At 16.1% G+C, this 12425-nt stretch overlaps 3 protein-coding genes across 3 annotated transcripts; 1 reads left to right on the top strand and 2 right to left on the bottom strand.

The window, feature by feature from the left end:
• Window positions 1-333: 333 nt before the first annotated feature.
• CORC01_09844 (zinc knuckle) lies at window positions 334-504 on the top strand (the record flags this gene model as incomplete). Its single annotated transcript, XM_022621473.1, has 1 exon — window positions 334-504. One exon carries the CDS (start codon window positions 334-336, stop codon window positions 502-504), a length of 171 nt encoding a protein of 56 aa, XP_022471988.1.
• Window positions 505-1897: 1393 nt separating this feature from the next.
• Window positions 1898-2062, bottom strand: CORC01_09843 (uncharacterized protein; the record flags this gene model as incomplete). The annotated part of the gene is made up of 1 exon (XM_022621472.1): window positions 1898-2062. The coding sequence occupies one exon, from the start codon at window positions 2060-2062 to the stop codon at window positions 1898-1900; it is 165 nt and encodes a 54-aa protein (XP_022471987.1).
• Window positions 2063-2604: 542 nt separating this feature from the next.
• CORC01_09842 (uncharacterized protein) lies at window positions 2605-2754 on the bottom strand (the record flags this gene model as incomplete). Its single annotated transcript, XM_022621471.1, has 1 exon — window positions 2605-2754. A coding segment is annotated over one exon (150 nt), but the record flags the coding sequence as incomplete, so codon positions are not given.
• Window positions 2755-12425: the final 9671 nt, after the last annotated feature.

The raw sequence follows: 12425 nt of genomic DNA, 5'->3' as shown, positions 1-12425 counted from the left end.
TATAAACCTTAGCACGGCCTAGGTAGCTACTACGCTAAAAAAAAAACCGAGATTTTTAAAAAGACTTTTTGTTTAACGCCCCTAAAGGCCTATTTTAAAAATATAGAAAACGTAATATATAAGGAATAGATTAAACTCTTATTAATATTAGAAAACGAAATAAAAAAAGTGATATAAAAAACGGCACCGCTTAAGGCACCCGGCCCCGACGGAATTATAAATAAAGCGTTATAAATAGCTAAGCTATAAATTAGCCCCTATTTAACTTAGGTATTTAACTAGAGCCTCTAGCTCGGATACTATTTATAATACTTTAAAACGTTTATAATAATTATGCTACGGAAGCTTAGTAAAGATAACTATATAATACTTAAGTTACATAGACCGATAGTATTTTTAAATACTGTTAGGAAGATTATAAACGTAATTATAACGGAAAGATTAAGTTATATAACCGAAACGTATAAACTATTATTAAAAAATTATATAAGTAAAAAGAAATAAAGATTAATAAAAAACGCGTTAACGTACTTATATAGCGAGCGGGCTATTATAACGAGCAAGCTATTTATTACGGCCAACTAATCGTAATAAGGTTTATATTAATAAAAATCAAGGCTACGATACTCGTAAATAGTAATCGTTATAAAAATAATTTTAATAAAGTTATTATTTATAAGTCGTAAGGTAAGTAAGGTTTTAATAATTAATCGTAGTCTTATTAAATAAGTTCTTAATAAAAATAGTTAAAAACGATCGTTAAATTTAGTATAAAAATTAATTATTAAAGAAGCTATAGAAATCTATTTTTAAACCTAGCTTAGGCTATCCTATATATAAATCTTAATTATAAATATATTTTTTATAATATTTTATTTATTATTATCTAACGGTTTATCGAACGGTTATTCGTTTTATATTTTTATAATCGTTCGTTTTATTTATTTACGAACGTCCGTTTTTTATTTTATTATAAAATCGTAATTACGTAATTTATTTATAGTTTTTTTATTTTAAAAAGAGCTATTTAAGTTTTTATTATTATATATATAATATAATAGCCGCCGTAAATTTTATAAAATAAAGCCTTAATTTAGTAATACGTATTAAATCGTAATTTTAACTTTTCTTTTTAAAGTCTAATCCCTAGGCTTATAAATAGGTCGTTTATTTTTAAATTAAAGAATCGTTAAATATTTTTATTAAAATATATTAACGTTATATTAAATCCAATTAAAAAATTAAAATCGTAAATAGCTATATCTTATCGTTATTTATTACGTATTATTTATTTTTTTAATAAAAATATAAAAATAATATTATATTTAAATTATCGTTCTCGGGGCGTTCGTTATTTAGTTTTTTTTAATTTTAATATTCACGGGATATATTATTATTTAAGTATTTCGTACGATACTTTTATTAATATTATTTATATTTATAAGTTTTTTATAAATAGTTTCTTATAGATCCCGATTAATAAATATAATAAATTATTTAATAGTAAAGTTTAATCGTTTTAATTATAAAAAGTAAATAAAAGAGTTACGGTTTTAAAAAAAAGCTATAAAATTATAAAAAAAGGCTAAAGCTTATTAAAAAGCTTAGGTTAAATTAAATAAATCGTTATTTAAATTAAAACGCCTTTGTTTTTAGAAGTAAATAGTATTTAAAAAAAGTTATATTATATTAAAAAAATTTCTTAAGGATATTAAGAATATTTCTTTAGCGGCCCGGGAAACGTAAGTTAATAATATTTTTAATATTATTAATTAAAACGTCGTAATAGCTAAGAGTCTTAAGTTTAAATTTAATTTTAATATTTTTTAAGAAGCTATTAAGAGTTTTAAAGGTTCGTAACGGGTTTTTATATATTATTTTTATATTCGTAATCTTTTCATTTAATAAGGTATTTTTTACATTTTTTTTTAATTCGGTAATTAATAACTCGTTCGACTTCGTATTTTAGTTTATTAAGTTCAATAATAATACGATTTTTAATATATAAGCTTTTAAATACCGGTTTTAGGAATAAGATATAAAAAACCGGGTAATATCGCATCGTATCTAAGAGTTTTAATTTAAAATTAATTAATAAAACTTTTTTAATAATTTCGAAAAGTTTAAATTTTTTATAATTTAATTTATCGTTTAATCGTTTATTTTAATATTATAGCGAAAGAGATATATATTATTTCCTTTTTTTAAAATTAGTTTACTAATTTTTAATTTATTAATATATTTTTTTATTTATTACTATATAAATTTAAGGTCTAAAGAGGTTTCCTTTTAGATCTTTTTAAGTTTATTTACGTTTATTACGGCTTTTATAGCTTATAATCCTTCGCGTACTTCTTTATATATAATTAATTAAAATCTATAATTAAAATAAAAAAGGGATTCTTTTATACTTTTATTAACTACGTTATTATATATAAACTAAGTTATTAATAATAATATTACCTAATTATTTTAATTATAATTTATATAATAGCGGAAGTATATTTTAAAAATCTAATTCATTTTTTCTATTTATTTATTAATTTATAAATAAAAAAAGGTCGATAGTTTATAATTTATACCGAGTTACGAAATTAAAAAGCTTTAAAACTTAGTAATAAATAGCTTATTTTTATCGGAAACTATTTCTTTAAGTAAACCGTAGTTAATAATAACTATTTTAAAGAAAGTATATACCAATTCTTTAATATTACTTACTTTTTTATATAATATAAAATAAATAAATGTAATAAGTCGGTTGACGATAACTAAGATATTATCGTATTATATATTTATAAATAATTCCTTAGACTTTAATAGTTTAACAATAAAAGTTTAAAAAATTAAATATTATATTTTTAATAATACCGATAGAGGTTATAGCTCTTTATAAGGCTTATAAAAGCTATTTTTACTTTTTTTATAAATATTATAGTTTTTAATAGCTTTAGCGATTTTTATTTTTATAACGGTTTTATTATAATATTAATAAATCCGTTTTTATATCTTTATAATATTTTAGTAACTATATGCTCGAATATTATAAACTTTTATAATAAGCTTAAGAGTTATTTTTTTAAACGGGCTAATATTAACTTTTTTAATTATTATAAAAAGTTTTATAATAAATATAAAATTATTATTATCGTCGTATTTAAAGATTACTTATATTTTTTTAAGGATTATAACTTCGTAATTAAGTCGTTTATTAAAAACGTCTATTCTACCGTTTTTTAAACTTTTTTAATAAATAATTCGGAAATTAAATTCTAATAAGAATTTGCTCTATTCAATTTATTATTTATTTAAATTTTTATTTATTATAAAGTTCGTAAGGTTTTTATAATTTATATAGATAATAACTTCGTATTTAGTTCTTAAAAGCTATAATTTTTATTTTTTAAAAGCTTCGATTATAATTATTAATTCTTTATTATAAATTTATTAATTTAATTCTATTTTATAGAACGCTTTAAAATAAAATATATAAAAATAAAATACTTTTTATTAATCTTATTATTTTGAAATAGCTTTTATAGCGAAATCCAAAGCGTCGATCTCGACTTTAAACGGTTTCTTTAAATCCGGAATTATAATTATTAGTTCCGAAGTAACTAAATCTTTAACTTTATTAAAAATTTCTTTATATTTTTTATCCTAAATAAAGGTTATATTTTTTTTTATTAAGTTATTAAAAAGTCTAATAATATTAATATAGTTTTTAAAAAATCGCCGGTAAAAGTTAATAAATCTTAAAAATAATTATACGTTTTTAACGTTAATAAATATAGGCTAATTTTTAACTATTATTACTTTAAATACTTATATATAAATTTATTTTAATATAATCGTATAATTAAAGAAATTTACTTTTTATATATAAAATTCATATTTATTAAGCTTAGCAAAAAACTTTACATTTTAAAATTTTTAAAATATTATATAAACGTGTTTTTTATATATCTCAAAATTAAAAAAAAAAATAAAAATATCGTCGAAATAAATAATTATAAAAATATTAACGTACCTTTTAAATACGTAATTAACTATTATTTAAAATATAATAAATATATTAATAAGTCCGAAAAGTATAATTAGGTATTTATAAAGTCCTTTATAAGTTCGGAATACCGTCTTCTATTCGTCTCCTTTTTTAATTTTAATTTAGTTAAATACTCTTTTAAAATCTATTATAATAAATTATTAGGCTCTATATAATATTTCTTTAAATTTCATAATAAAAGGTAATAAATAGCAATTCTTTTTAATAATTTTATTAAATCCTTTATAATTAATTATAAATCTAAGTTCTTTTTTATTTTTTTTAAGTATAAAAAAGATTAGTATTTCTATTAAAAAAGATAATAATTTAATATAACCTTTTTTAAATTTATCGTCGATATACTTATTAAATTTATTATATTTAAATTAATTTATAAAATATAGTAAATAAAACTTAAGTTATATTCCTTTTTTTAATTCGATTTTTATATTTTAATTACTACATTTTAATAGTCCTATTTTCTTTTTTAAAATAAATAGTTTTATATAATCCGGTATTTTTTAAATATAGTTTAAAATAGGTCCGATTTTTAATTGTCCGTATTAAGTACGAATATTTTAATAAGTTTTATCGTTTTAATAAAAGCGATATATTTAGTTTATTTTTATTTATTAAGTATTATATAAAACTTATTTAAACCCTTTTCCTTAAGTCATTTAATAATTAAATCTATTTAATAAAGTTAGCCGGTTCTTTAATTTATTTATAAATTATATTTTCGTAATTACGAGATTTTTAAAATAACGTCGGTATCTCCAATCTTTATAATATTATATTTTAGTTATTTTAATTAATTATTAATATATATCGTAAGGTATATACTTTTTAATTAATATATCCGTTATTATAATTAACTTATTTTTTTTTTACTATTTATAAAATATATAAATTCGTTTTTTATATTTATAATAATTTATATTTATTTACCATTTTAATAAAATAAAAAGTTTTTAAACGCTATTATCGATAATAATATTTATATTATATCCGTTTATTTAAAATTTAAATCGTAAATATTTTTTATTAAAAAGTATTATAAAATATAAAAATTTATTTATTTTAGCCGCTTTTTATTGTTTTTTTATAATTATTATATTTAGTTTTTTAATATTTTAAAGGCTAATACTCGTCCTTTTTTTATAAACTGTTCGTAATTAATTATTAAATCGGGGCGCTTTTATTTTTAATAAGTGAATATAATACGTTAATAATATTATAGATATTATTTATTTCTTTATTAATAGGTTTTCTCCTTTTAAAAAACAATTTATAATTTCTAAATGTTTTAATATTAAATTATATATTTAAAATATATTAGTTATATAAGTAGTCTTTTAAATCCTTAGTAAGTTAATTTAATTCTTTTTAAAAGCTTATAGATTCTTATTATTTTAATTACCTATTTAAATCGGCTTCCTTTTTAATAATAAAATCGTTAATATTAAATAATATCCTATAATCGATTTTTAATTAAATACGTCGTTAAGCGACGTCGCGAGGTTCGTTTAAGTTATAAAGTAATTATTAACTTATTAATTATTTATAATTTAATATATTAATATTATCTAAAAAGGGGTCGTAATTTAATCCCTTAATACTAAATTTTATAAATATATCGTTAATAATTCCTTCGCTTAAGTTTTTTAATTTAGTATTTTTTTTAAACGTAGGAAAGTTTTATTTTAAACGGAGTATATTATCTTTTATTATTATTTTAAATTATTTATATAATCTTTATTATAAAATAATAAAAATTATTTTTATAATTAAATATTAAAAAATATAAGCGTTTATTATATAATAAGCCTCGCTTAGTTCCTTAATATATTAATAATAACGTTTTTTTAACATCTAAAATCCGTATATTAAATATATAATATCTATTTCTTTATTAATTTTATATTTTAATTAAAAAAGATTTTTTTTCGTTTTAACTTTTAATCGTTTTTAAAATCGTTATTAAAATAAAACGAGTATTATTTTTATATTTAGTCGCTTTTTTTTTAATAATCGGCCGGTTTTATAATAACTAATCAAAATATAAATATAATCTTTATTATAATCCTTTATTATTAAAAAGCGCTATTTTTAATATTAAATTATTTTATTAAGTATTCGTTATATTATATAAATAGATTTATTTAGAATCCGTATTTTATAAATTAAAATCTTGTTTTTTAATTAAAATAAGTCGTTTTTATTTTTAATTACTATCTTTTTTTTTAATCTATTTCTTATTATTATAAGGGTTTACGCTCGCTTAGGAAAACTAATAGGTTATATTTTAACTATTTTATATATTATTAATAATATTTAGATATACTTTTTATTATAGTCTTTAATAATTTTAAGGCGTTAAACTACTTTTTATTCATTTATTATAATAAATGTTTTTTAAAGTATTATTTTAATTATTTTTTACTATCTCGATAAATAAAATAGTTATTATCGTAATATATAATCTAAAAAAGTAATTTATAAAATACTTCTTTAGAAGTAATATTAATTTATTTCTTAAGGATAGGTCGTTATTAAATTCGTTTAGGTTATTTATAATTTTTAATTATATATTTTAGTTTATTATAATTATAATATTTAAATTTCTTTTTTTAATAGGATTAGTCTCGTTTCGTTATATTAAGGTTTATAAATCCGTTATATTATTTATAAATAATAGTTTGTTAAAAGTTATTATTCTTATTATAATAATATCTTTAATTAAAGTTACGTTAAAATTATTATTAATATTTATATCCTAAGTTAAGTTTTTATCGTTATTCTTTTTTTTCTTTTTTTTTTTTATAAAAGCGGTTATCGATCTTAATTACGAATTTAATATATTAAAAGAAATTATCTAATTTATCGATTTTAATAAGTTTGTTTTTAATTTTATCTTTTAATCCTTAATAAAATATAAAAATCTTAATATCGTTAATAAAATTAAGTTAAATATTAAAACATCTAAACTCAACTAAATAGTCTTTTATTAATTTCATTTATCGGAATTATAATATATTACGCTTAGCTTATCGTTTTTTATTTAAATTTTAAAAAAGTAATTTAAAAACTTTTTTAAACCTATCGAAATTATAATAAATATCTTATATTTGAATAAAGTATTTATTAAAAGTCTTTTTTTTAAAATACTTTTCTTAAAAAAATTTAAACTATTTAAAAGCTCGTTTTTTAAAAAAACTAATAGTATATACGATTTTTTTAATTTTATTATTAAAATTCTTTTAATAAAAATTTTAAAAATTCTTAACTTAGATTAAGAATCTTTTTAAAGTTCTAAAGGTCTCGTCGAAAATAATAAGTATATTAAATTTAAATTTTTATCGTCCTTTATTAAGAAGGATAATAATAATATTAATGATATTTTAAAACGTATTTATTTAATTAGCGAAATTTAAAGCTTTTTAGCGTTTATTTTTAAATCTTTTAAACATAGCGTTAAATATTTTTTATATTTTAATAATATCGTAATCGTTTTTAACTTAAGCTTTTATTAATCGAGCGGTATTAATATTAAAAAGTTTATTTAATTTTTTATTATATTTAACGTTTTTTTTAACGGCTTTACGTATTTAAGTATATATTATTTAGTTAAGGATTACGTTTTTATCGGAATCGAATTTAATATTAAGTATTTTTAAATCTTTTTTAGTTTAAAAAAGTTCGGTATTTAAAACTTAAGGCTATTTATTTTTATTAAAAAAAGATTAAATAAATATTATTCGTCTTATTTAATAAGTTTTTATAAAGTCGATTTATTAAATAAAAGTAATTAAAATATTACGGCTAACTAATTATAATAAAGTTTATATTAATAAAAGTTAAAGCTACGATATTTATAAATAATAGTCGTTATAAAAATAATTTTAATAAAATTATTATTTATAAATCGTAAAGTAAGTAAAGTTTCCATAATTAATTGTAATTTTATTAAATAAGTTTTTAATAAAAATAATTAAAAGTAATTATTAAATTTAATATAAAAATTAATTATTAAAAAAATTATAAAAATCTATTTTTAAACTTAGCTCGGGCTATTTTATATATAAGTCTTAATTATAAATATATTTTTTATAATATTTTATTTATTATTATTTAACGATTTATTAAACGGTCGTCCGTTTTATATTTTTATAATTATTCGTTTTATTTATTTATAAGCGTCCGTTTTTTATTTTATTATAAGATCGTAATTATATAATTTATTTATAGTTTTTTTATCTTAAGGGGAGCTATTTAAGTTCTTATTATTATATATATAGTATAGTAGCCGCCGTAGGTCTTATAAGGCAGGGCCTTAGTTTAGTAATGCGTGTTGGGTTATAATACTATTATAACAAGCGGGCCATTTTTAAATACCCTTTTACTATTTATATAAATTAATTAAGCTATATCGTATAAAACTAATTAGAACTACTTATTAACTTTTTTTTTTAAAAGTTTTTTAAATTATTTAATATATTTATATACTATATTTAGTTTTTTTATAATCATTATATTACTGTTTACGTAATTTAACCCCTTTTATATAAATACTTTTTTAATATATATATACTTTTTTTAATATTAATAACCCCTTTTTTTATTTATATCATTTTAGCCTTAATAATATTAAATAACTTTTTAAAATATAATTATATTTTTTTAGTTTTTTAATATTTATTTAATATTTTATTTATTTTATAAAGCCCGCGGTATTTAGTTTTAATAAAAGCTAGTTTATTATTACGATCGGCTAGTCGTAATAAGGTTTATATTAATAAAAGGCAGGGCTACGATACTCATAAATAATAGTCGTTATTAAAATAGCTTTAGGGAAGCTATTATTTATAAATTATAAAGTAAAAAAGCTTCGGTAATTAATCATAATCTTATTAAATAAATTCTTAATAAAAATAATTAAAAGCGATTGTAAAATTTAATACGAAATTAATTATTAAAAAAGCTATAAGAGTTTATTTTTAAACCTAGTTCGTAGCTACTTTATATATAAATCTTCATTGTAAATATATTTTTTATTTATTTATTTATTTAACGGTTTTTATATTTTTAGAATATATGATTTATTTAATTAAAAAGCGGATTTCGTATATTAAATATATAGAGTTTTTTATTTTATTATTATTTAACTTATTTATAATTCTTTTATTTTATAAAAATAATATATATATTTTTATATTATATATAATATATAATATAATAGCCGTTGTAAACCTATAAGGCGAGTCCTTAGTTTTATTATATATATTAAATTATAATATTAAATCTCTTTTTTAAAAGTCTAGTTTTATAAACCTATAAACATACGTTCGTTACTTAAGTTTATAAAGTAATTAATTATATTTATTGTAATATATTAATATAGAATTAAGTCGTATTAAAAAACGTATTTTAAATAAATCTAAATTAATAATATTTCGAACTATTTATAATAAAGTTTTTAATTATTTTAATTTTAATAACGTTATATTTTATACTTATTATTTTTATATAAAACCTATTTACTAAATAACTAAAAGTATAAAGACTTATGAAAATTATAAAAATCTAAAACGTATTTATAATAGTTTAGTTATATCGTTAAATTATAAATATATATTCCATTATTTATTATTATTTATAAAGCTAATTAATAATAATAAAAAGATTAAACAATTAGTATTAAAAAATAAAAAATAAAAAAGAGTAAAATAATAATATTTAATTAAATCTTTATAAAAAAACTAATTTAAATTTAGTCTAAGGTTGCCGAGGCGGCTAGTCGTTTTATTTAAATTCGTATTATTTATAAAAAGGGAAAAGAGTATTATATTAAAACCTTTACTTAAGGAATATAAAAATTAAAAAAGAAAGATATCCTTTTAATATTTAATATTTATAAAAGATAAATAATAAGCGATTTTTAAACTATTAATATTCTTAATGATCCTTTTTAAAACGATTACGGGTTTAGTAAAGAATTTCGGAGGTTAAGTTTATTAATTAAAGTTAACTTTTTTAATAATCGTAAAAAAGTTATTAAAAATATTAAAAATTCGTAATAAATTCCTATATATTATCTTCGTATCCGTAATTTTTCCATTTAATAAGGAATTTTTATTATTTATTTTTAGTTCGATAGTTAATAACTCGTTCGATTTTACATTTTAGTTTATTAAGTTCGATAATAATACGGTTTTTTATATATAAGCCCTTAAGTATTAATTTAAAAAATAAAATATAAAAAACTAAATAATATTATATCGTATTTAAAAGTTTTAATTTAAAATTAATTAATAAAACTTTTTTAATAATTTTAAAAGGTTTAAATTTTTTATAATTTAATTTCTTATTTAGTTATTTCGTTTTAATATTATAACGAAAAAAATATAAGCTATCTTTTGTTTTAAAATTAATTTATTAATTTTTAATTTATTAGCGTATTCTTTTATATATTATTATATAAACTTAAGGTTTAAAAAAGCTTTTTTTTAAATTTTCTTAAGTTTATTTATATTTATTATGGCCTTTATAGCTTATAATCCTTTACGTACTTCTCTATATATAGTTAATTAAAATCCGTAATTAAAATAAAAAAAGAATTCTTTTATATTTTTATTAACTATATTATTATATATAAACTAAGCTAATAATAATAGTAATACCTAATTATTTTAGTTATAATTTATATAGTAATAAAAATATATTTTAAAAATCTAATTAAATCTTTCCGTTTATTTATCGGTTTTTAAATAAAATAAAATTAATAATTTATAATTTATACTGAGCTACGAAATTAAAAATCTTTAAAACTTAATAATAAATAGCTTATTTTTATTAAAAACTATTTTTTTTAAATAAGTTTTAATTAATAATAATTATTTTAAGAAAAGTATATATTAATTTTTTAATATTATTCATTTTTTTATATAATATAAAATAAGTAAATTTAATAAATTGATCGACGATAATTAAAATATTATTATATTATATATTAATAAATAATTCTTTAGACTTTAATAATTTAATAATAAAGTCTTAAGAAATTAAATACTATACTTTTAATAATATTAATAATAGTTATAGTTTTTTATAAAGCTTATAAAAGCTATTTTTATTTTTCTTATAGATATTATAATTTTTAATAGTTTGAACGATTTTTATTTTTATAACGGATTTATTATAATATTATCGGATCTTTTTTATATTTTTATACTATTTTAATAACTATATATTTAAATATTATAAACTTTTATAATAAATTTAAAGGTTATTTTTCTAAATAGGCTAATATTAACTTTTTTAATTATTATAAAAAGTTTTATAATAAATATAAAATTACCGTTATCGTCGTATTTAAAAATTACTTATATTTCCTTAAGGACTATAATTTCGTAATTAAGTTTTTTATTAAAAACGTTTAATTTTTTTTTTAAACCTTTTTAATAAAAAATTCGGAAATTAAATTTAAATAAGATGTCGCTTTATTTAAGTTATTATTTAGGTAAATCTTTATTTATTATAAAATTCGTAAAGGTTTTATAATTTAAATAAATAATAACTTCGTATTTAATATTTAAGACTTATAATTTTTATTTTTTAAAAGCTTTAATTACAATTATTAATTCTTTATTATAAATCTACTAATTTAATTTAGTTTTATAAAATATTTTAAAATAAAATATATAAAAATAAAGTATTTTTTATTAATTTTATTATTTTAAAATAGTTTTTATAGTAAAATTTAAAACGTCGATCTCGACTTTAAATAATTCTTTTAAGTCCGGAATTATAATTACTAATTCTAAAGTAATTAAATCCTAAACTTTATTAAAAGGTTTAATTATATTAATATAATTTTTAAAAGGTTATTAATAAAAGTTAACGAATCTTAAAAATAATTAAAAATTTTTAATATTAATAAATATAAGCTAGTTTTTAACTACTTTTATTTTAAATATTTATATATAAATCTACCTTAGCGTAATTATATAACTATAAAAATCCATTTTTATATATAAAATTCGTATTTTTTAAGCTTAATAAAGAGCTTTACGTTTTAAAGTTTTTAAAACACTATATAAACGTATTTTTTTATATATTCTAAGATTAAAAAAAATAGAAATATTATTAAAATAAACGATTATAAAAATATCAACGTACTCCCTAAATACGTAATTAATTATTGTTTGAAATATAATAAGTATATTAATAAGTTCAAAAAGTATAATTAAATATTTATAAAGTCTTTTACGGGTTTAAAATATTGTTTTTTATTCGTTCCTTTTTTTAATTTTAATTTAATTAAATACTTTTTTAAAATCTATTATAATAAACTATTAAGCTCCGTATAACGTTTCCTTAAGTT

Source organism: Colletotrichum orchidophilum, assembly GCF_001831195.1.
Source record: "Colletotrichum orchidophilum strain IMI 309357 chromosome Unknown Scaffold_92.1, whole genome shotgun sequence".
Lineage (NCBI taxonomy): Eukaryota > Fungi > Ascomycota > Sordariomycetes > Glomerellales > Glomerellaceae > Colletotrichum > Colletotrichum orchidophilum.
This window is presented reverse-complemented; position numbering and strand designations above follow the sequence as displayed.